The sequence below is a fragment of the Myotis yumanensis genome, unplaced genomic scaffold (genome assembly GCF_028538775.1).
Source record: "Myotis yumanensis isolate MYYU_CA2020_CCGP unplaced genomic scaffold, mMyoYum1.0.hap1 SCAF_8, whole genome shotgun sequence".
In the NCBI taxonomy this organism is placed as follows: Eukaryota; Metazoa; Chordata; class Mammalia; order Chiroptera; family Vespertilionidae; genus Myotis; species Myotis yumanensis.
In genome coordinates this window covers 30408016-30433487 of record NW_027223759.1, presented here as the reverse complement: position 1 = coordinate 30433487, position 25472 = coordinate 30408016, and the positions used below count along the sequence as shown (strand labels likewise).

General features: G+C 48.1%; 1 protein-coding gene across 2 annotated transcripts in view; it reads right to left on the bottom strand.

Annotated features, from left to right (window-relative positions):
• Positions 1–12013, bottom strand: part of ARMC9 (armadillo repeat containing 9) — a 104563-nt gene extending 92550 nt beyond the window's left edge. Inside the window, exons 1-5 of one of the 2 annotated variants that reach the window (XM_070422378.1) lie at positions 11935–12013; positions 8011–8098; positions 6017–6142; positions 4138–4308; positions 2204–2359 (exon numbers count right to left, since the gene is read on the bottom strand). In XM_070422378.1, coding sequence (XP_070278479.1) covers positions 2204–2359; positions 4138–4308; positions 6017–6142; positions 8011–8061 — 504 coding nt within the window. In that variant the 5' untranslated portion in view covers positions 8062–8098; positions 11935–12013. The remainder of the gene's footprint in view (positions 1–2203; positions 2360–4137; positions 4309–6016; positions 6143–8010; positions 8099–11934) is intronic. The other variant, XM_070422379.1, reaches the window with a different exon arrangement.
• Between the last annotated feature and the right edge of the window lie 13459 nt (positions 12014–25472).

Below are 25472 nucleotides of genomic sequence, written 5' to 3'. Positions count from 1 at the left end.
CTCTCAATTCCTGACCGCCAGCTTCACCTCACCCTTAGCTAAGCTGTAGCCGTGCTGTTATGTCATAATTTTCACAAACTGAAGTCTTCACTGTGAGAAAATCTACCATCCTTGTCAAGTTTACCACCTTCCTAACCCTTCTATCTCAACCTTCTAGGAGAAGAAAGTGGTAAAACTAAGTTTGGACTGACCAAAAACAAAACAAACAAGCACAGAATTCAATGTAGGCTACTTTACAACAAGCCTGCTTTGGTGAATCAGTCAGCCTCTGGTTTAGCAGCTACTACTAAAGAGGGAGAAAGTTGTTTTACAGAATCAGAACAGAATAGGAAACTGAAATGCACTTGGTTCAGGAGAACTGCATCCAATGTTCAATGGTAGAGGAGTAAGCTCCATATAGATTCTTTTAATTTTTTAAAATATATTTTCATTGATTTCAGAGAGGAAGGGAGAGAGAGATAGAAACATCAATGATTAGAGAGAATAATTGATTGGCTGCCTCCTGCACGACCCCTACTGGGGATGGAGCCCACAACCTGGGTATGTGCCCTTGACGGGAATCGAACCTGGGATTTCAGTCCACAGGCCGACGCTCCATCCATGAGCCAAACCAGCTAGGGCTCCATATAGATTCTTGGAAACAGTATAAGATCTTTAGATAAAGCAATCTACATCAAAATAGTTCAGGCTCAAAATACATTTCAATAAACTTCTGTGGTACATAGTTAGTAAGTCAACAAAAATTACTATAATACGTAAATCTTATTAAATAAATATTATGCTGAAATTTTAACTAAAATAAAGTATAACAATTAAAAGATCACCCTCCGCCCTGCCCCCACGCATTGCCCCGCCTCTGCCTCACAGGCCCCGCCCTCCGGCCCACCCTATGCCTGGCCCCGCCCCACCAAAAATTCAAAGAGCAATTGGCAGGCCCTGGCCAGGTAACTCAGTTGGTTAGAGTGCCGTCCCGACATGATCCAAGGTTGTGGGTTCAGTCCTGGATCAGGGCACATACAAAAAGCAACCAATGAATGCACAAGTAAGTGGAACAACATATCTTTCTCTCTCTCTCTGTCTAATCAATCAATAAAAAAAATGTTTTAAAGACCTATAGGTAAGCCCTAGCCAGTTTGGCTCAGTGGATAGAGCGTTGGCCTGCAGACTGAAGGGTCCCAGGTTCAATTCTGGTGAAGGGCACATGCCCAGGTTGCTGGCTCAATCCCTAGTAGGGTGTGTACAGGAGGCAGCCAATCAATGATTCTCTCTCATCATTGATGTTTCTATCTCTCTCTCCATCTTCCTTCCTCTCTGAAATCAATAAAAATATATTTTATAAAAAAATGCCTAGCCCTGACTGGTTTGGCTCAGTGGATAGAGCATCGGCCTGCGGACTGAAGGGTCCCAGGTTCGATTCCGGTCAAGGGCATGTACCTTGGTTGCGGGCACATCCCCAGTAGGGGGTGTATAGGAGGCAGCTGATCGATGTTTCTCTCTCTCATCTATGTTTCTAACTCTCTATTCTTCTCCCTTCCTCTCTGTAAAAACTCAATAAAATATTTTTTTTTTAAAATGCCTATAGGTAAATAGTCTGATGGAAATAATAGTACAAATCAGGTAACCAAATATACACCAAATAAGTGAGAATTTTAATACAAATTAAAATACATAACCAAGCACTGGCTGAGTAGCTCAGTTCATTTCAGCGTCATCCCAAAACGCCAAGGTTGCAAGTTTGATTCCTGGTCAGGGCATATACAAGATGCAACCAATGAATGCATAAATACATGGAACAACAAATTAATGTTTCTCCCTCCCCCCCCCCCCCCGCCTCTCTCTTTGCTCTCTAAAATCAATTTAAAAAATATATATGACCAGCAATTATGTAAAGTACTCTAGGTCTTTTCAGGCTACTGTCAATATAATTGAATTATCCATCCAATACTGAAAAAGTATACACAGAATGATTTAAGAGATTAATATATTAAAAATATTTATGTTGGTCTGTATTAACAAGTCGTGGTGCAACCAAAAAAATCACACTTTCTGGCACAAGAAAGTTTGTTAAAGCAGATTATCTGAGTGTTCTTAAACTGCAGCATAAGCAAATGCGAGCTTTTACAGCATCTTTCAGAAGCCACCAGCGTGAACAAGGCGAAGCCACATGCTGCCAGGACTGACAGGCTCGGAGGCTGTCACTTACCTGGAAGAGCTCTTTAAAGGACGGGTGCACCATAGGGTTTGGAACAAACGGCAGCGCGTAGAAAGGGAGGAACTCTGTGGTCTGGCTCAGAGCTGCCCCTTTGCTCTCCAGGTAGGTTTTGAAATAAGAAATCCTTTCATCCAGTTCCTCTTTGTCCTACGAGGAAGGGAAGATGCTCGCTTGAGGTCCCTGCTTGACGCCAGCCCACCCAGCTCACTGTCTACCCCAGCCTCTCTCTCCAGCCTCAGCGCTGGCAGCCTCCCAGCCGGCCTGGCAAGTGCGCTGTCTCCAGTCATTGTGACAGCGCCCGCAATTTCACCCCTTCATGAAACTGTCAGGAATATCAGAGAACAGACACATGTTCACTATACGGCCTTTTACTTGATTACCATTTTCTCACATCCTTACGATGCATCATAAACATCATTTCAATGGCAGGACAAAACCTCATCTTGTGGGTCTGTCATGATTTAACCAATTAATTCCCCATTATTAGATATATACACAGTTTCCACATTTCTGAGATCATAAATATTTGTGTGCATTTCCATGATTCCCTTAGGAGAGGTTTCAAAAGGTCTTTTTTTGAAGACCTTTTGAAAAGGTGAATAGTTTTTTGAAACATTCCTTCATTAAGGTAACTGAACACTGATCTTGCCTGCTTCACTAATTCCACACGAAATCCAAGGCAGGTCCTTCCCAGGGTTTCCATCTCTCCTGCGCCTTCAGCCTTGAATTTGGCACTTTCCTTCCCAGACACCCTGGCCTCACCAGTTAGCCCCCTCGCAGCCTGTTCTAATCAAAGCATCTCACTGCACCTATCATGTTTATTTATTTTTTTAATCTTATATCAATGGGAAAATTAGAAAACTGAAATAAATACGAAGAAAATGAGAATCTCCCATGATGGTACCCACATGAGTGCTATGAGTAGCCTTCCAAGAATGGCCACTACAATGTTCTGTAGGGCTGCTCCCTCCATCACTGACCCCTCCTTTGGCCCCCTGACAGTTTAATAATCTAACACAGGCCCTCAGGGCGGCAGGTAGTGCATGGAGAAGCCACTAACCAAGTGCACGTGGTCAAACGTCAGCGTGGCCCTGCTCCCTTTCACTGGCTCTGCACTGGGAAGCTCACCCGCCATGGCAGCCCAAAGCCCTCTCCTCTCTGCAGGTCTCCAGCCACCCCTCCCCCCCTCCCCGCCCCGGGAAACACTTCGGAAGCTAAACTCAACTTATCACTCAACGAACGGACTCGCACAAACCATTTTTCTACTGTTAATGCTTAAACTTCTCTTCGAATATATATATGGTCTAATATGTGGTCTACATATGTGTTCTTAGACACATACATGCATGTCCGCTGAGTTTTCAAAAACTTGAGGTATTCGGGAAAACAATGTAGCTTTCATTACAGAAACTGTTAACTCTCTATGTAAATTAGAAAATAAACTGCTGCCCTGGCCGGTGTGTCGCTCAGCAGTTAGAGCGTCGGCCCGTGCACTGAAGGGTCATGGGTTTGATTTCTGATCAAGGACACATACCTAGGTTGCAGGTTCAATCCCCAGCCCGGGTTGGGGTGCGTATGGGAAGCAACCATCAATGTGTCTCTCTCACGTAAACGTGTATCTCTCTGTCTCTCTCCCTCTCCCTCCCTCCCTCTCTCTCCCTCCCTTCCACTTGCTCTAAAAAATAAAATATAATGAAAAATCAATGGAAAAAATCCTCTGGTGAGGATTAACAAAAAAAAAAAAAAAAGAAGAAGAAACTGCTGGGAATGAGGTAGAAAATTATTCATCAGGACACAAGACACCTACCCCTCAGCACTAAGATAAAGTGGCCATAAAACTAAATTAATGCTCATTAGGAAACATAACAGCTATCATTCTCCCTTAACACACTATTCGGACCAAATGCATCACAAGGGGAACGTACAGGTCTCCGCACGGAGTGTTTCAGAAGATAGATGGCAAAATGGATGTGAAGGTAGAATTCCAACCTCTGGGCAAAGGAGTCACCATCTCGGATGGAGCTGGGAATGTGCTCTTCCCACAAATCGAAGAACACCTTCTGGGCTCCGTTGTCAAACGCAGCAATGAGGTCCTTCTGTGGAGAAGACATCAGACGGGAGCCCAAGCATAGGGTGTCCTTTCTCCCAACACCCAAATTCTCACAGCCCTCCCAACGCCTCAGAGGCCCCGGACTCCAGGTTTCAGTGTGAGGAAAGCAAGTCTCCTTCTCAAAGGTAAGGGGCAGAAAACTGAGACCCAGGGCTCCAAGTTCCGTAGCTGAGATTCCTGCAGACCAACCCTGGTTTCCCAACCCTTTGCAGTATCCAATCTGGGCTTTATAAGAACCCAACGTGACATTTAAGGCCTGAGATGGAAGGATTCAGGCAGAGGCTAAAGACTTGTGGCCAAGAACTCACAGGCACGTAAATACAGCGAAGTTGCCCAACAGATGAACAGAGGCCGGACTGAGCCCAGGCAGGCCTCAGCGGAACAACCCTCCTGCATCTGGAGCTTGCCAGCAGCAGTGCCAAGTCCCCGGGCGCAGGAGCTCACACGCTGACCCCGTCGAACCCAGGCCTGGAGGCGGCACTGCTATTTGCCCTGTTGCTAGAAGCATGTGGCGCGGTGGGAAGCAGTCACCCACGTAGAGACTGGGCACTCCAGGTACAGACTCAGGCTGGAGATGGAGGAAGGAGCCAGGCCGATCCCATTCCAACCTCAGAGCTCGAGCCTGACTATGCAGGGCACCGACAGCTTCCCAACTCACCACCCAAGGAGAAAGGAGGTGGCGATTAGCACGTCACCTGCCTCACAAGAGGAATGATCACAAATACCTGCTGCACAGGCTTTCGGAGTCAGGTACACGGCAGAACCAAAAGACCTTCCTAACAGTCCCAGTCAGTGTGGCAGCAGCTCAGTGGCCAGGTGCCTGAGGCCCGGAGGGGCACTGGGCAGGGGGCACAGCCCCACCTGGAACTCCCCGGGCCCCTTTGACGATGCCCCGTGCCAGGCCATGGGGAGTCAGGGACCAGGAGCAGACAGGCAGTAGGCAGTGGCTGTGGCCTAACTTCCAGCTACTCAGTGGGCCTCTCAAAACAAGTCTCAAAATTTTCTTGGAAGTGGGTGCATTGAGACCAATAAATTAATTGAAATAATAAAATCATGCAAAGCTGAAATATGCTGCTCAGGAAGCAGTATATTCTCATCACTGGGTGTAGTCAAGGTGAACTTACCTAGAATGCTATGAATGGTATGGAGGCATCAAATAATGGCTGAAACAAGGGACTTTAAGGTTCTTTCTACCCCTCAGGTCTGCCCTTCGCAACCCACTCGTATTCACAGAGCGGCTCCGGCCTTCCTGGACAGGACGCTGTCCTGTCCGTGTGCCCTGCTCCCTCCTCCAGCCTCCCAAGCTAGAGAGCCAGCACTGTGAGGGCAAGGGTTTTGTTTTGTTTTCTTCACCACTGTGTCCCTGGCACCCGGAATTAACAACCTCAAACTCCTCAGGATGAGCCCGAACACAATGCGCTGCCATTTGTCTCAGTTTCTAAGCACTGCAAGGTTTCCTCTTTTATTATTCCCAAGAAATGTATGTGAAAGACCTTATGTCACCACCCACTTCCCAGGAAGGGTACAGAGATGTGAAGACGACAATACTAATTCATCCCCTAACACCTGAGAATTCTGAAAGCCACTCTGACCAGGTCCCCCGAAGAGATTCCAACATCCTCAAACCGCAGCATTCTGTACAAGTTGGGAGCATTTTGATTATCCACAAAAATTTTTAAAAAGTAAAATGTTACCTGGATTATCGATGATTTAGGATCCCTTAAAGAGCTACCTGCTGTTTTGGGTAATGCTTTTCCCTTCGTTTTGCATTCTTTTGAAAATGTTTTCAAGGTGTCTTCAAATTCAGCAAAATCTAAATACTATAAAAAGAGACCACAACCATATAATACATATAGTTCTCTGTTTTAACATCAACAAAGTAACTGCCTTTGACGTAACTGCACCAGTTCAATATTATCACCAATTTCTAATGGGGTTAAGGGACTGTCATTTTTGGGAGAATCTGGGATCCATCTTAGAATTTACTTATCCATATATACACTAAAAGCCTACAAAGACAGTGACATAGAAAATGCTTCTTTACAGAAAATAAGTTGGCTTTCAGGAGGAAAATGTGAGCTCCATGATTCATTGTAATTATTAATAGGAAATAAACCGTGTTTGCAGCAGTTGGAAAAAGTAAGTGATGGGCGGACGGCCTGATGGCTCTGGGTCAGGTAGGTCTCTGGGAATTTGTTACTTGAAACAGAGGGATGAGAAATAATACCCGTCCCTAAGAGAAGCCACGAGAAGATGGGCCGCGCCATCAGTGGCCTTCGAGCAGAGCACTGCAGCCCTGCATTCCGCACCACGGTCCACTGCTGCGCGCGACCCTCCGCCCGCCTCCCGCTGTCAGTCACACCTGTTTCCGCCTCTCCTAACTGTGACTATTCCCCCAGGCCTGCCCCCAGCCCTCTGCTGTGTGAAGAATCTATTCACGCATCGATACCTAAAGAATCTTATTGTTTTCTGTTCTTAAAAAGCTCAAATGGAGGATGACTTTTCAAGTTGATTTGAGTATAGACAGTTTGTGTCCTGCTGCTTCTTTCTCTTTCAGACATGCATGCATTTAGATAGCTTGCTGTTCACATATATGACTTCGCGGGCTCTGAATTTTTTATGTTGAAATAGTTTTATTATTAAAGTATCTACAGATACTAAAAAAAGAATTTATTCACAGTCATGCCAACAAATCCCAAAGCTGCATCTCCAGGTGGACACCTCGTCCTTGCTCCACTGCCACACCTCTCGGTGCCTAGTGGGCAGTTGGATCACACAGTAAAGCAGCAGCGACTATTTCTTTAGCAGCAACTATGTGCCAGCCCCACATGAAAAGCAGCAGAGAACACCAGAAAGCATAAGGCGTGGGTCCTACCCTTCAATAGCCTTCAGCGTGGGACACCGAAATGTCCATCAATAGGCATCAGGTAAGGAGTTACGATGCAGCCACTCAATGAAATGCTCTACAGCATTAAAAAATGTGAGGCCCTAACCAGTTTGGCTCAGTGGGTAGAGCGTCGGCCTGCGAACTCAAGGGTCCCAGGTTCGATTCTGGTCAAGGGCATGTACCTTGGTTGCGGGCACATCCCCAGTACGGGGTGTGCAGGAGGCAGCTGATCGATGTTTCTCTCTCATCGATGTTTCTAACTCTCTATCCCTCTCCCTTCCTTTCTGTAAAAAAATCAATAAAATATTTAAAAAAAAAAGAAATGTGAGGACCACAGGGAGATGTTCAGGCTATGTGACTGTTGACAGACAAATGACAAGCTACATGAACAATGTGTATGGGACCATCCCATTTTGTGAAACAAATTACAGGCATGTGAATCTATTTTGAATATTCATAGGAAGAAGTCTGGGAAGATAATACTCTAAATCATTAGCCATGGTCACTGCAGAAGCGGAGTGAGGAAATTCAATGTTTATACTTTCAGGCTGTTTGAATCTGTTACCATAACTATGTGTTGCTTTTATAATTTTCTTTAAAAGATTTCTAGAAAGCAGCTTTAAGATTTCAGTTTAGTTAGTATGAAAACAAAGTGGAAACACAGGGAAAATTTTGTCATGGAAAATAGATAAGTGGGATGTAATGACAGAAGAGACAAGGCAAGGCACTAGAGAACCTGCCGCGTTGTAAATGCAAGCTTTACAAGTTTCACAGGCTTTTTCTGTAGTATAACATACCTACCTCTTTCACTAGTCCAAGTAATTCGGATTCATGAGCCAGGATATCCCCCATATTGAAAGGTTACTGTTAATTCTCACAGCAAAAATCTCTACAAGGCAAAAATATTAAACAAAGGCTTTCATTCTAGCCGTCTGTGAAATCACAAAAAGGTGGCTGTGGTGACAGGATAATGGCCCCCAAAGACGCCCACGTCTTTATCCCAGGACGCTGCCAATCTGTCATATTACAAGGCAAGGGGGATTAAGGCTTCCGATGACACTACGGTTGCCAAACATGACCCTAAAATAGGGAGAGCATCCCTGACCAGGTGGCTTAGCTGGTTGGTGCATTGTCCGTACACCGAAAGGTTGCAGTTTCGATTCCTAGTCAGGGCACATACCTAGGTGGTAGGTTTGATCCCTCAGGGTATCGACGGGAGGCAACTGATCACTGTTTCTCACGTCAATGTCTCAATGTCTCTCTCTCTTTCTCTCTCTCTCTCTCTAATCAATAAAAATATATCCTCAGGTAAAAATTTTAAAAATATATTTTTTAAAAAAATATATTTTATTGATTTTTTACAGAGAGGAAGGGAGAGGGATAGAGAGTTAGAAACATCGATGAGAGAGAAACATCGATCAGCTGCCTCCTGCACACTCCCCACTGGGGATGTGCCCGCAACCAAGGTACATGCCCTTAACCGGAATCAAACTCGGGACCCTTGAGTCCAAAGGCTGACGCTCTATCCACTGAGCCAAACCAGTCAGGGCTAAAAAAAAATATTTAAAAAAAAAACAGGAAGAGTAGCCTCTTTCCCTTGTAAGCACAGGGATCCTTACAAGGGAAAGAGGGAAGCAAGAGGGTCGGTGCCAAAGACCCAACCAGCCATTTGCCGGCCTTATAAGTGGAGGAGGGGCCAGGAGCCTGGAATGCAGGAAGCTTCTAGAAGCTGGAAAAGGCAAGGAAGAGATTCTCCCCTGGAGTATCCAGAAGGGAACAAGCCCTACAAACATCTTGATTTTAGTCCAGTGAGACCCATTTCAGACTCCTGACCTCCAGAACTGTAAGATAATAAACCTGTGTTGTTTGAAGCCATTACGTTTATGGTAATTTAGGAAATGGGATAGCTAAAGTCAAAAGTAATTTCTTTCTTCTATATAATGAGTAATAGTAATTCTTTCTACACTTAAAATGAATGTGGACAAGGACTAGAGGATGGTGTAAATGAGAAAGTCAAAGACTGCTGGTGAGACTGTGGAAGATTATTTTTCTTATTTAGAGTTTCCTAATGTGCTAAAATGTGGTATGCAATTCAAATAGTCAAGACCACAAAGCGTATTTAGAACAGAATAGAATTTAATGATAAGGTCAATTTATCTACTTTAAGGAAGGAATTAGAATTAATCTGATGTAAATGAACCCAGTCACTATCCCTCCCTCTGCTCCCAAGTGAAAATATTAAACATTGACAAAAAGTCTGCACAATTTTCAGTTTTCTCCAACTTCCGTGTCTGAGTTAGGTTAATCAGAGTGAGGTTTTCCCAGAAGACGGGAAAGCGAAAAAAAGCATAACAGTGATGGAGCATTGACGCTAAGAAGGGGAGGGAGGTACATAAGGGAGTTGTAAGCCAGAGAAAAAGTAATGGGCCAAAGACCTGCTTAAGAGGCACTTAAAGTGAGTTTTAAAGAGAGACGGTGGTGGTCAGAGAGGGGGATGGGTGCTTGAAATAAAAATTTTGGAGGTGGTGCATGACCACACCGTGGGTGGATAAGGACGATGGAGGGAAAGATGCCTTGTGTGGCCAGGATGTTGAAATAAAAAATGAGGTTGAGGCCTGGCCAGTGTGGCTCAGTTGGGTGAGCATCATCCCAAGCATCGGAAGGTTGCCAGTTCGATTCCTGGTCAGAGCTTGATCCCTGGTAGGGAAGGCAAAGCAGCCTATTGATGTTTTGCTCTCACATCAATGTCTCTCTCTCTCTCTCTTCTCTCTCTCTCTCTCATAAATAAACAAATGAATGAATAAGTAGAATGAGGACAAGGAGGTGGAGAAACAGTGAGTCAGGAGCTACCATCTTCAAGGAAAACAACTGTGCCTCTGATAGGTGACTGCCTCCAGGAGTGGGGGCAAAGTGGAAAAGCCCATGGCATATACTTCAGAGGACAGGGGTGGTGATCTGGAAGTAGCGTTGAGGAGCAGAGAGAACCTGGGCCCCACCTGCCGCCTCCAGGCCTGCCAGATTCATAAGGCCTGAGGAGAAAGACAGCTCCTGATTGAGGACCACCCACCCCACCCCTCCAGCCTTTCTCTGGACCCGTCCTTTTTCCAACTCCCTTCTACCACTGACCCATGTTAGGCCCGGCCAATAGTGAACTCCCAGTCACTGTCCCATACAGCATGCTCTTTCTAAGCCCTCTGATTGATGAACTCGCCCCACCTCATAGGCAAACTCAACTCATCACACTAACTTCATCCAGACTTGACCTCCTTTAGGAAGTCTTCCATGAGCCCCTCCCCTTCCTTCCCCATCAAGGCTCTCTCCTCCGGGGTGCCTCTGTACCCTACATCTATTTCTACTGTTATACTCATCACCCTGTTTACCAAGGCAGGAAGCTGTATTTAATTTTTGTATCTGCAGAACCTAGCAGAGTGCCTCATAGGCATGATAGGCACCCAAGATGTTTGACGAATAAATGAAGCCCAAGCAGAGGGAACAGCATTTTTGAAGTTCCCAGAACAAGAAAACTTTGTTCTTTTTTGAGAATTCAAGTTCCTTCCTCCCTCAGGGCCTTTGCACATATTGTTCTCCTTGCCTGCTAACACTTGCCCCATCTCCTGCTTCACCTGGCAAACCCCTCTACTTAATACGTAATAAGCAATTTGTGATCATCATTCAAATAGGATTCTGTTGTGATTTTCTATCAGTGAAGGTGAGCCACTCACTATTGGGTATTCTATTACTCTGATATCCTTACAAATTACAGAATTTTCCTCTAAACCTGTATATCACAATAGGTTCATTTATTGAGGATTTAATGTATGCCAGACAATGTGCAAAAAGCGTTACATTTAATTTTCACAATATACCTGACAAGGCAATATGACTTACATTCTCCTTTTGCAGGTGAGGCAACAGAAACTCAGGGAGGTTGTGGTGCTCCCGGTAACTCAGCTAGCAAGTGGGAAAGTGGGAATTTAAATCCAGACCAACATTAACCACTGCACAGTATTATCCAAAGTTTGCACCACCTGAATCCGAATCACCCGGGATGCTTGTGCAAATGGAGGTTCCTAGCACCACCCTCATCTCACTGAACATCACGGCAGGCACGACGCCCCCAACTGTTTTAAACAAGCTCTCCGGATGATCTTTATGCACATGCAAGCTTGAGAACCACTGCTCTGCTTCATGCAGAAACTAGAGAAAACTTCTTCACTTTTGAGGGCTGCAGGGGCAGCTTCTGACTTCCTATATAATAAACAGGGTTTGTGATTAAGGGTAAGACTGTGGGATGTGTCTGGAAGAAGAATTTGCACAGTAAGTATCCTGTGTTTGCTTAGAGTGAAGGAAATCTGGACTTCACGGGGTGCTTGGGAAGGGTGGTTAGCTGATGGAGATAACGGAGGGGGTGAGTCTAGAAGTCCCAGGCCACCCGCTCGCACCGCCACTACGATCTGAAGGGACCCCCGCCAAGGGCGGCCCCACCGCAGCCACGATCGGGGACTGCTGGCGGGAAGCAGCTGGGCCTGTCCTCGGCCCACGCCGCGGGGAGAGCCCCGGACCGCAGAGGAGCGGAGGCAGCTACAGCGACTGCTGAGCTGGCACGTCGGGACTTCTCTCTGGGGCGAGGGCTCAGCACAACCGCGGCCCTCGGGTCCCACCGCTGCTCCTCCCTCCCGGGCGGCGGGCTCGGGGGTGGCCCGGCCCCATCGGGGACGTGCTTACCTGGGGCTCTGTTGCGGGGACCCGCGCCCACCCCGCCGGCCACCAACTCTCCAGCCGTCGCCCCGGCAACCGCCGCCGCCTGCTCAGCGTCACGTGGGGAGGCGCAGCCAATCACGGGCGCGGCGGGCGCGGCGCACACTGGGAGGAAAGGCGGGAGCTTTGGGAATGCAGGAGGCGACTTTCCTGGGGCGGAAGTGAAGCGAAGTTGCCGCTGGGGGTCGCGGGCTGCGTGTCGGTGTCTCGGGCCCGACCCTCCACCACGGCCGTTCGTTCATCTCCCGCCGTGGGGCCCGGGCTCTGTTCCCAGCTCCGAGGATGAGCCCGAACAGGCTCAGGCTCTACCCTCAGGAGCTAGTTGTGTCACCGGGAAAACGGAACCCGAAAGAGAAGATCCGCTGTCAGTGTTCGCGGAAAAAGATGGGCTTCGTGATTTTCATTTTACTGGAGTGACCCGGGACCGCCTTAGGACATGTCGCCCGAGATCTGCTTAACTCTCCAGGAACAAGGGGTCCACTCCACTTCAGCAGGTTCCAGGGATTTTTGGAGAAACCTTCCCCACCCCACCCCCACACGAAAATTGTTTTTTAGAAATAAAACTGGAGCCCTGGCCGGGTGGCTCAGTTGGTTGGAGTATTGTCCTGTACACCAGAAGGTTGCAGCTTCGATAGTCGTGTAAGAGACGCAACCAATCCATGTTTCTTTCTAACATCGGTGTTTCTTTCTCCCCCTCCCCCTCTAAAATCAATAAGCATATCCTCTGATTATATATATATAACTGGAATGCAAATCCTTGTAATGGTGTTCTTGAACTGAAGTTGCCCAACCCTGGCTGGAGGCTGGGAGGTGGCTAGAGATGGAGAAACCCTTCTCTTCCAGACATTGAGGCTGTGTGGCAGAAGCCTCTGTCTTCCCATCTCCATGCATCCAAGAGGGTGAGGCAGGGAACAGGGCATGTGAAGGTAGGGGAGCCTGCCTTTGGAGAAGCCCTGAGATAGTCTGTGGGCACCATCTGCCCAGCCACCGGTCCCCCCAGCCCCCACTTCCCTGTGCTCTTTTGAGATTGTCTTCAAAGAAAAACTGTATTTAGCAGGAAATGACATCCTCTCCAGGTAATGTGTATTGAAAATAATCTTTCTGTTCATAGTAATAAAAATTAAATTGGCCCTAACCGGTTTGGCTCAGTGGATAGAGCGTTGGCCTGTGGACTCAAGGGTCCCAGGTTCGATTCCGGTCAAGGACATGTACCTTGGTTGCGGGCACATCCCCAGTAGGGAGTGTGCAGGAGGCAGCTGATCAATGTTTCTCTCTCATCGATGTTTCTAACTCTCTATTCCTCTCCCTTCCTCTCTGTAAAAAATCAATAAAGTATATTTTTTTAAAAAAATAAAAAATAAAAAAAAAAAGGACATGTACCTTGGTTGCGGGCACATCCCCAGTAGTGAATGCACAAGAGGCAGCTGATCGATGTTTCTCTCTCATCGATGTTTCTAACTCTCTATCCTTCTCCCTTCCTCTCTGTAAAAAATCATTAAAATATATTTTTAAAAAATTAAATTGATTTTCAACTCACTGTGTGGCTGGGATTGTCAGAAAAAATACAGGACACCCAGTTAAATTTTAATTTCCAATACGTTTTTAGTATAAATATATCCCAAATATGACCTTATTATTACTAGGAGCCCAGCATGCAATTCGAAATTGCGTGGCGCCGCCCACCCTTGAGTCGCAGGGCCCCGCAGCAGCCGGGACGCTGCTGGTTCCGCCCTGCCTCCTTCTCTGGCCCTTGAAGCAGCCATGGCTGCTGCTGATCAGGCCCTCCCCCAGCACAGGCGCGCTGAGTGAGGTCCCTGCCGCCCCGCCCTCGACGCTGCACACACAACCTCCTCCTGTCCAGTCAACCCGTTACAGTGTCCCAGTTAATTAGCATATTTCTCTATTATATATATAGATTGCCTATACAGGACATTATATTAGCGAAATATGGTGACTCTGTGTGTGCCAAGCATTATGATAAGTGAATTACACAGATAAATTTTTTAAATTGATTTGAGAGAGAGAGAGAAAAAAAAAACACACACATCCATTTATTGTTCCACTTATGCATTCATTGGTTGATTATGCCCTGACCCGGGGATCAACTTGCAACTTTGGTGTATCCAGATGATGCTCTAACCAACTGAGCTACCCGGCCAGGACAGATTATTTTAATTCTCACACCACATCCATACATAATGTGGATAATGTTTTCACAGTTTCACAGATTAGGCATTGTACTTTACCGGAGCCCTGTGCTCGTGACAAACCATAATGGTTAAAAAAACTCCCTCCACCCCTTTTTGTTCTGGGAAGCGGTTTACCATAAAGAACTACCTTTCCTTATGTGACTTGGATGAGGCTCACTGCCCATGGAGTGTAAGACTTAACCTATTTAACCTGGTGTGAGTACAAAGAATACTTTTGTCACAAAGGCAAAACAGCTTAGGACTGAAGCTTCACCTGGCACTACCCAGGGTGGCTCTGCTCTGTATGTTCCATGAGTTCCGAGCAGTACACTGAACCCGCTGCCTAACCTTCCCAATTCTTAAGACTTGCCAAGCATCCCATTGGCCCTAAATGGGTTGTTCTTGTTTGACCACTCCAGTTTTCCCAAGCTGCCAAAGGGCCCAAGATGACTTTCTATTTAGTTTAATTATGAAAATTTTGAACACAGGCAAAGGTAGAATCATTTAATGAATCCACATAAATCCATCTCTCAAATTCTAGAATTATCAAGATATTGCTGCTGGGGAAAACTTGATACCAAATTCAATTCTTGGAATATGCAGGGGAACTAACCAGCCTTGCACTGGACGTCAAAGCAACGGACTGAGCTCTGCATTCAAGAAAGGACACGGCTGAGTCTTCTGCAGCCCACAGCCCTCGGTGGGCCCCTGCCCTTGAACTCCTTAGGGCTTGGAAGCCATGCATCCCTGTAGCATGCTACACAGCTCTTGAATGAGGTCATCTTTGCAGCTGTAGTAGGCAACTAAATGCCTGGCAGCGGAGACAAAAGCAGACGAAGAGGGTACAAATCCCCAATGAGGGGGGAGCTGGTAAACACTAACCCCTGAGTTGGATGAGGGGGTGAAGCCCTCAGAGGCTGACCTGCTCCAACAAACCTGGCAGCCAGCTGGACTGAACTTGTCTTGGAGCTCCTGCAGGGGGCGCCCAGACCAAGAACATGTCTCGGAGCAGGCGCAGGATCTGGATTTAATCAGCAGGTTGAACCAGCAGCCGACTGAAATATAAGGCACCAAGCTGAAAGATGAGCTACTGCAAGACACTGCTTAGGAAAAAAACACATTCCTTCCAGGAAAGTTGTGTTTTGCCCAAAACTCATGATGTGTGAGGGCTGCAGATCCACCTTTCTTCCTGGCCCAGAGTCTACAATAGAGGTGGAGGAAGTGGGTGTTGCTGTGTCTCACAGGCTGCTTGATTTCTTGGAAGGAGAGCACACCCTGCTGGGAAGACAACCCTCAAGGAAGCTGTCAGGGAGCAGGAACACAGGGAGGCCTGAAAGGGGGGGAGGCCAGATTTCCACCTGGGCCATGAGTGCTGTCCTTTGCCTTGTCCCAGAGATGTGAGTCACATCACAGCCCCCAGTAGTTCTGGGGTCTGGAGGAGGTTGACAAAAAAGACCCAGGCCTTAAAATGCACTTCCCAAGGAGCAATCTGGATCCAAGATCATCTCAAAGAAAGGACACTTCTGCTGGGCTCTCATCAGGGATGTTCCCAGATATAGACTCTTCAGATTTTTTGAGGAATATCACTAGTTTCCAAACAAGTGTAAAACACATTGTAGGGCACTCGAGGTGAGCAAAGAGGATGGCACGTTGGCCTGAACTGGAAGAGCAGATGCTAAAGTGACTGAATTTGGGTGGTTTCCTGATAGGTCCTCACACCTGGAGGACCAGCTAACATGTTACACACAGAACATCTGGAGTTATGTGGCTGTCCCTGTCCTTTGCACGGAATGTTTCAGGCGAGATATCTGGAGCCACTAACCATGCACACCCTGGCCTCCTTGTCCCGGCCAAAGAGACAGTCCTACCTACTTGCCCCAGACCGATGTCACATGACGTTCATGGTGAAGCCTATGATGTGAGAGAGGGTGTGAGACAAAGTGATAACTGGGTTACCAAATAAATAGCGGATTAATCTTAACAATAAAACGAGTACCTCATGCTGATAAAAAGTGCACATCGTTCCGTTAAAGCTCCCTCTTTACCCTTCTCCCCACCAGTAATGAAAGACCCAGGGGCTCCGCTGCACCTGGGACCAAAGCTAAGATGCAGAGCTCCTTTCACCCCTGGGTGAAGCCTTTCACTACAGGACACACGAAACCAAAAGTCAAACTATGGGCGGTGAGGAGAGGATTTGGCAGGTCGCTGAGCCTTCCCTCGCAGAGTCACCTGGGGCCTTAGACCTGCCCGTTCTCAGACCTGCGCAAGCATTAAGTCTGGAGGTGCGGGCAGCCTCCTGGGCGGTCGGGGTGGGCGCTCCAAGTGTGGGACCCGCTGGACGGAAGGTCTGGGGAGAGCGCCAGGCGCCTCTGGGCCCGCGGCCCGCCACCGGGACAGATCGGGCCCCAGGCGGGCGCCCCGCGGGGGTAAATCTCTCAGCCGAGCAGCGGGCCCTGCCGCGCCAGGAAGCCGCCCAGACGCGCCAGCCGACTCGGGGGCCGGGTGCAGCCGCGGCCGCGCCCCCCAGGAGGGAGCGAATGCGGGGCCGCGGAGCTTCCACCCAGTGACCTGAGTCTTGGGCGCGGGGCTCACAGCGGGTCCTCCATCCTGGGAACAATGGGATCAGCCGTGGTCTTACGGCATCAGCCATCCCAACCGGACCAGGGCCCCGCCCGGCGGAAATTTGGCTTCGGCTTGGCCCCAGGCGCCCGCCGCCCCGCCCCCCTCCCCGCGGTCACTTCCAGGAACCCGGACTTTGGAGGTGCCAGCCCTACGGTCAGAGCGCGGACAGGTTCCCAGAAACCACACGCTCTCTGGAGCGGAGCCCGTCCCCACCCGGCGGCCTGGGCATCTCCGTTTTCTTCCCATCACTGGACCCCAGGCAACACCCCCCCACACACACCCCACACACCCCGCCTCCGCGCCCCAGCTCAGACCCTGAAGGATGAAAGCGGAAAAGTACGCAGCTGCCTCGGGCACAGCCGCCCAGGCTGCCCTCCGCCCTCCCTTTCGTGGGGCCCCTGCCCTTTCCTTCCCTCCCGCCTCAACTCCTACAGAGTCAGGCCGGGACTCCTCCGCAGCCGGGACAGAAACCCGGCTCCACACAGCTAAACTTAAGGGACTTTGTCGGTGCACATCACAGGGAGGTCAGAGGGGGAGCCGCCTAGTCAGACGGAGCTGGAGGGGGGACCCCAGCAATGGGCCTCGGCTCTCGGCGCCTCCGCCTCTCTTCTCTGGACTCTGCGTGGGACTGAGCCTGAAAATCAGTTCTCACTGCGGCTTGGCCTGTACCGTGTGAGCCTGGAGGACCAGCTAACATGGTACACACAGCTAAGCCCCTGGGAGGTTCTCCCTGGAGTCTGGGGATCCCATGTCTGATTCCAGTGCTTCCGGAGGAGGCTGCACCCTGCCCTTGGCTTTTTAAAACACCTCTGCGTGTAGGGGGTAAAGTCTCCTTCGCTGAGTGTGTTCAAGTTGGTTGCTTGCTTGACCAAGTCATCAGGAGTCTGGACTCCACAGGCTTCTTGCGGGCAGAGCAGGTTCCATTCCAGAGAGGAGGAGAGGCGGAGGGACACGGACATGTGCCCCAGCCTCCAGCTCTGTGACCCCCTCCTACCTCCTGCTTGGAGTCAGGGGAGTGGCCTCCTTCTCCTGTGACTCCATGCCTGGACCAGGTCGCAGGAGGGCCTGCCAAGACCCGGGGGGAGGTGCTGCAGCCGGCAGAGATGTTGGAACAGCGTTCCCTGTAGCAACTCTTGTCCTGGCTCAGATGTTTCTGGTAGATAAAGTTGTCACCCCTTCCCCTGAGTATTTGCAGCCCTACTTTGAGAAGGTCCAGGAAAAATGAGTCTAGGAAAACAAGAAGATAGAAGAGCATGAGTCCTGACACGGGGCACCAGGCCAGCCCTGCACTAACTACCCAACGCTTTGCTGAGCAGAGGGAAACAAGCATCTGTCTTATTTAAGCTGCTATCACCTCGGTTGTTCAGAGACCTGTGATCAAATCTAATTCACACTAATACGGCCCCTCAGAACCGCTCATGCTGTCTGCACATTTTTCTGTGGGAGGATTCTTGGGTGGGGGCCCTTGAAGGGGGAGCTGAGTTCTCTTTATAGATGGGCACAGGGTGAAAAACAAGAGAGAGGACCCGGTTGCTGGAGCCTGAGGGGGAGGAGCAGCTGACATCTGTCTGGATGAGCCACATGTCTGCTGAGCAGCACTTGCTGTGCTGAGCACTCTGGTTTGAGAGGACTGAGCATCCAGTGATGTGTCCACCAGGCAGAGCCTAGGACAGGGTCCCGGGAGCATCAGGAGGCTGGACTTGGCCCTCCGGGAAGGTGGGGGTGCTGAGTGACCCACTGCTACAACCGGGGTGCCCCTGGATAGTGGTGCACTATGGTGACCCTGCCCCCAAAGTGTCCAGGTCTTGGTCTGGACACCAAGGCCTTGTGTCTCAGCTGTCTGGGTCTGGAAGGCCAGGTCTCAGACCAGGCCAACTGTGGCCACACAACCACCCAGCCAGGCCTTTGGCCATCTCCACTGGAAGCGCCAAACCCAGAACATAGATCTGGGGAAAAGGCCAAAACAAGGGACAGTTTTCCGTCCCTGCCCTTCATCCTGGTGTCAGGAGCCTTCGGAGCTCTGGTGTGTGCTGACTCACTAGAACCTCTGCACTATGGAAATGTGTGTACATGTGTCTAGAGGGCAGTAATGGGTGTGGACAGGCAATGTTCCTTTCTTGCACTTGAAAGTCTGACCTGCTCTTGATCTGATCAGGGACCCCTCAGGGGCATGGGGCACAGTCAAGCCTAAGTGTGGGAGGGGCCCTCTCTTGGGTGGCTGCTTGGCTCCCAGCCTCCAAAGCCCCACCCACTGCCCTCAGGGCAACCATGAGAGCTGCAGGCGCCAGCGAGGGGAGCCCATTCATTTTCTCTGCCTGCTCAGCCCTCACATGGCCTTATAGGGTAGAGGCGGCCAACAGCCAAGGCCAGGCCCGCTGGGGGAACCGGCAGGGAGGCCTCAGAGGGGCTCTCCAGTGAGGCTGCCTGGCCACCCTGGATGCTGAGTCTCTATCTTCCCAGACTCCCCCTTTAATAACATGTTTTGTAATATCTTCTCTTCTATCATAAAATGAAGTTCCCAGATAACATAGCCTACTCACCCACATAATTTAAAAAAGAATCATATAATGCCCTAACTGTAATAGAAATGAAAGGAAAGCAGCTTGTTATAAAATAATATATATTTCCATATAAGTGGTTGGCTAACTACCCAGGAGACAAAAAGAAGTCTGGTGCACGTGGCCTTAGGCCGTTGCTGAGCCTGGTGCAGGTGTGCTGTGGTGGTGACTGAGTAGCTCAAAATGATGAGCAGCTCCCCAGCCACACTCCAGGATGTCCAGTGTGGCAGGCTCCCACCAGGAATGCCAGTTGAGTTCCCCAATCATTGTGGAAACCCAAAATACCCCACCCGTGTGTGAAATGCCTGGCTCCCAGGGATAGTTGCCCCACCCTGAGAACCTGTGCTCCAGGCTATGGGAGTGGAGCAGACACTAATGTGAGTTGACCAGGTCCAGCCCCAGGAGCTAATAACCGGTGTGGGAAGAGGCACAGGACCAGAAAGGACAAACAGTTTCAGTCCACAACCACTACTCGCTGCCTCTGACTTTGCTCCCTTCCCTAGTGGACATGGATGGACATGGCACCATCAGCGTCCAGCCGGAAGCTTGATATCCCTTCCTTCAATTAGACATTGTCATAACCAAGTTGGGTCAATTAGGCCTAAAATTTCTCTCAAATCCATGTTCATCTTCTTCTCTTCATTGCTTCCTCCTCCTCCTTAGCTCAAGCCTCATTTCCCTGGTAGATGATTGCAATGATTTCCTCACCCTGACTCCCCTCTTTCATGCCCCCCTATTCAATCACCTCATCTTTCCCCCTGGTGAACCCCGTATGTGAGTCTGCTAGGGCTGCCAGAACAAAATACCACAGGCCTTGTGGTTTAATCTCCTCTTCTTGTAAGGACACCAGTCATTTCAGGTTAGGGCCCACCCATATGATTTCATTTTAACTTAACTACCTCTTGCAAGGTCCTTTCCCACATCAGTCATATTCTGAGGTACTGGAGGTTAGGACTTCAACATGTTAATTTTGAGGGGACACAGTTCAGCCCATGACACCCCTCTGCAACGGCTCCTCTTTTGGTATCAAATTCAACTCTAGACAGCTTGCGTTTTAATTAAGCAAAGAAGAGAACTTATTGCTCCTGGAACTTCACAGTCTGGAGGCAGAGGCACAGCTGGACCTGGGGCTCACAGGATGCCATTTGGATCTGCCTATAGTTCGGGTTCTTATGGGTTGGAGCAACATTCAGGCTTCACGTGGGGGAGGCTCAGTCTGAGGCCACGTCAGAAGTGGAAGAGAGAGTGGTTCTCAGTAGCTAGAACCAATGACCCAGAATTGGGTCCCGTTGCCTCGGATTGGCCTGACTTGGGCCGGGTGCTCTTCCTAGAACCAATCACGGTGGCCTTGGGACGGAGTGTAGAAACTCCATTCTGGGCTGAGCTAGGAGGTCATCAGTTCCCTCAGGCAGCAATGAAAATACAGACATCATTTACCAGAAGGAATGCGAATGGTGGCGGGGCTAAAACATTATAGAAGTTCTCTAGAGAATGGGTGAATAAATGGATGGATGAGCTTTTCTTAGATCTTCTCTAATGTGCTATAGATGTATGAGCTAAATCTAGTCATCTACAGATTTGATTTCCCAGTTTGCTCTGGTCCCATTGGCTTTCTCCTGAGATGCAATGCTTGTCCATATTTTTCATTAGCATCAGTCCACTGCCAGAGCATGGCTTTGTCTTGAACTTGTGATTAGAGAATGCTGAGGGACTGAGCACTGACTAAGCAGCTCTGTTAGTGGCTGGATTCGGACTGTTATTGACTCCTTGCCCGCATTAAAAAGAAATACATTTCTAAACCACAAAATACATGTAAGTAAGCCTATTTTCCCCATAAAGACCATTCAAATTACAAATATATGTTGATCAAATTATTTTAAGAAAAATGAAATTATTCTTTCCTGGGCCTCTGCTATGTTGGCTCCAGCAGGTGCTTTGTCTGCTGATGGGCATTCTGGCCCGGCTGTCCTCGCTTAACCCGGGAGCCATGGTCCTCTCGCCTTCTGCTTGCTGATGGCTGAGGTGTTACTGGGGGAAGTGAACGCAGTTCCCCTTACAGCGCTTTGGAGAGGCTGAGGCACCCACGTTCAGGCTGTGGTGGGGCCGACCTGACTGCATGGCATCCACTCATAGGCATTGTGTGTTTGGGTAATGTGATGGTATCAATCACCCTGAGCCACTGCAAGCCACAGAGTCTCAGGTTGGGGGCCAGAGTGGGGTACTTCTCAGAGTAAGTGTTGCATCCTGGCTGCCCCTGCGTGCTCTTCAGTAGGCCTACCCCAGGGTTCTGGGAAAGAGAGCAAGAAGCAGCTCATAAAATAGGCTGCTGTCAGAGTTAGACAGCCCCCAAGTCCTTTAAAAAAATTATTGGATAGAGTGTTGGTCTTTGGATTGAAGGGTCCCAGGTTTGATTTGATCAAGGGCACATGCATGGGTTGTGGGCTCAATCCCCAGTAGGGGATGTGCATGAGGCAGCCGATCAATGATTCTCTCTCATCATTGATGTTTCTATCTTTCTCTCTCCTCTCCCTTCCTCACTGAAATTAATAAAAATATATTTAAAAAAATTATTTTTAGAGAGAGAAGGGAGATGGAGAGAGAAACATTGATCAGCTGATTCCTGCACCTACCCCCACTGGGAATCTTACCTCAGTATGTGCCCTGAGTGGGAATCAAACCAGCGACCTTTCAGTGCATGGGACAACACTCAACTAACTGAACCACACCAGCCAGGGCCCCAAGTCCTTTTTGATGGTGAATTGCAATTGCCATGGGGAGTGTAGGAAAGCCTGAAGGTAGGAAAGTCAGGAGGCCTGGTGCCATATATCACATGTACTACAGAGACCTGTCCTAGGGGCCACAGCCGGACAGCAGTTCCACTTTCTGACATCCTTTTCATTTCTGGTGATCTCTCCTTGGAAATACATTCTGTCTCCAGGTATATTCAGACTCTATTGGTAGTGAAACAGCCTTCCTCTAAGGAGGGCTTTTGCTGATGGCTATGCTTTGGGGGTTCTGGGGACTTCCCTATCTCTGTATACACACCCCATCTGAACAGCCAGGGGACTCGTCTTCTAGAGGCAGCTTTGCATAGGACAGTGTTTCTCAGTGTGGTCTCTGGACCATCTGTATCAGCATCATCTGAATGCTGGCGAAACCTGATGGATTTCTGAGTTGGTCTCCAGATCTGCTGAATCACTTCCATAGTAGCTAAAATATAAGCATAAGAAAAACCAAAAAGAAACAGATTTTGTAGTCAACATGACCTGGGTAACTATGTGCACTGATCCTTCCTAAGCCCTTTCTGTAAAATGAAGATAATATTTACCTCGCAATAGAATTGTGAGGATTAAGAATGGCAATGTGAATAAAGCGGTGCACAGAGTGCCTAGCACACAGGAGCTAAATGATAGTTTGCCACTATTCTCTGTCCATCCACCCATCTGTCCATCCTTCCATCATTCATCTAACACTTACTGAATGCCTACAATGAGCCAGGAACTGCTGCTCTAGGCACTAGGAATACAGCAGTCATTAAAAATAAACCCCTTGTCCCCATGTAGTTCACATGCTAATAGGGGGCGACAGACAATAAACAACATATAAGTGCCATGGAGAAGAGTAAGTCAGGATCAAGGGCATCACCAGACTCCCCAAGCTAAAGCAATTATTTAATTTGAAACCAGCAGGCATTATCAAACATTCTGGCAGGCTCTTTGGGGGATACTTTGGGGCTTGCTGTTAAGGAGCTTATATTTATAGACTGGTTGAAAAAGGAAAATCCTACACACATAGGAAACCATTGGAAAACAACAAATTGCTGTGCCAATCATGTGCCATATGTACTTGCGAGCTGCTCGGAGGAGACTGGGTGCTGGCAGTGAGATGTCAGTGAGTACCCCCACCTGGCTTTTTTTTTTTTTAATATATATTTTATTGATTTTTTACAGAGAGGAAGGGAGAGGGATAGAGAGTTAGAAAGATCGATGAGAGAGAAGCATCGACCAGCTGCCTCCTGCACACCCCCTACTGGGGATATGCCTGCAACCAAGGTACATGCCCTTGACTGGAATCGAACCTGGGACCCCTCAGTCCCCAGGCCGACACTCTATCCAGTGAGCCAAACCGGCTAGGGCCAATATATATATATATATATATATATATATATATATATATATATATATATATATTTGTTGTTGTTGATTTTACAGAGAGGAAGGGAGAGGAATAGAGAGTTAGAAATATTAATGAGAGAGAAACATGGACCTGCTGCCTCCTGCATGTCCCCTAGGTACATGCCCTTGACCAGAATAGAACCTGGAACTTTTCAATCCGAAGGCCGGCATTCTGTCCCATGAGCCAAACTGGTCAGGGCCCCACCTGGTTTCTTATCCAGGAACAAAGGAAGGAACTTGCTTAGGGACCCATTGCCCACCCTTATTTTGGAGAGACTAGTTCATACCCAGCATATGCAGAAAGCCTTGGATGCCTGTAAACCTCTTAAATCTTTCAAACATGAATCAGGGCTTCTGAGAGATCCTGGCACAAGTCAGAGGCTGCTCGCTCAAGGTCATGGGAATACTACTGAATGGGAAATTCTTTATCTCTGTCCCACTCTTTGCCAAATCCCGGCTCTGTGTAATGCCCAAGGTCTTGAAGGCAATTACCTCCCGGATGCACTTTTATTACACATAAATAACTTTGATTTGGAAAACAGTGCACGCACCAAATGAACTGCACAGATCCCAGCAAACAGATGGTAGATGCCACTAACAGCGGCTATTGTAGAGGCTGTGGGTGTTTGGAAATACTGCTTCTGTTGACAATCCCTCTCTGATATGGTTTAGGAGTATGGAGGAAGACACTAACTTAGAGCAGAGTGTGGGTATAGGATAGGCAAAGAAATGGCTATTTGCCATTTGTTTGTTGTCAATTTGGATCAAACAAGGCCAGAAAAGAGGCCAGAGACCAGCTTAATGCAAAGATGAATTGAAAACACAAATGTAAAAAATGGCCTTCAATATTGAAGAGGTCACTCTTGAGTGTCCCCATGTGTGAAATGAGGGGTTAGGGCATACCATTCTGACTCAAATAAAACTTAGTAAATGCCTACTAAGTGTTAGGTTCTTAAACATAGATTATTTCAAACAATAGCACTCTCCTCTTAGGGTAGTTGTGAGGAATGAGGACATCAACATGTGTGATTCCTAGATAGTAGGCAGGTAATAATTAGCTATTATCATTCGATCCCCGCAACAACTTTGAGGTGGACATGATTTTCTCTGTACAAATGAGGAAACCACTAAGGAACAAGTGAACCAAAGTTCACTATCTTTCGATTATGGAGCTTGGCTTAGAAGGGCCCTTAAGCTTTTAACTGTAAAAAATGAGAGGGTATAAAGGAACTTGAGCTCTAGGAACAATCAAGCTAAGCACCCTCTAAGGCAGTGGTTCTCAGCCGTTTGGCCCTTTAAATACAGTTCCTCATGTTGTAACCCAACCATAAAATTATTTTCATTGCTACTTCATAACTGTAATGTTGCTACTGTTATGAATCGTAATGTAAATAACTGATATGCAGGATGGTCTTAGGCGACCCCTGTGAAAGGGTCGTTCGACTGCCAAAGGGGTCGCGACCCACAGGTTGAGAACTGCTGCTCTAAGGGATTTCCTATAGAAAGTGGAAGTGTTGTCTCATTTATGAAGAAGATAAGGGGGTTTGGAGAGGGGTCTGGGACAAAGCCGTAAAACCTTCTTTGCCCAAGCTCATTTCTTCTCATCTTATGTCAGTTAGGTTTCAGAGACACGATCTTGCCTACACACACAAAGAAAAGCCAGGCTTTCCAAAGAGTAAAACCAATTGAAAAACAGTCCTCAGGAGAAGTGTTAGTCACTGCGGGGGAGGAATAGGAGAGACATTTAGACCCCTGGGGAAGAGTTTTGAAGACAGATGAATGAATCACCTCTTACCCACTCATGGGCTGTTCCAATTATTCCTAGTGCTCACTTGTGGCTTTCACTGTTCTGGACAATACAGGTAGTCAATGAATATGTGATCATACATTTTGTGCTAGGCTTATAACGGTGAGCAAGACTAATGTGGAGGAAGATAGGCAAGTCAACTAGGCAAGAGATG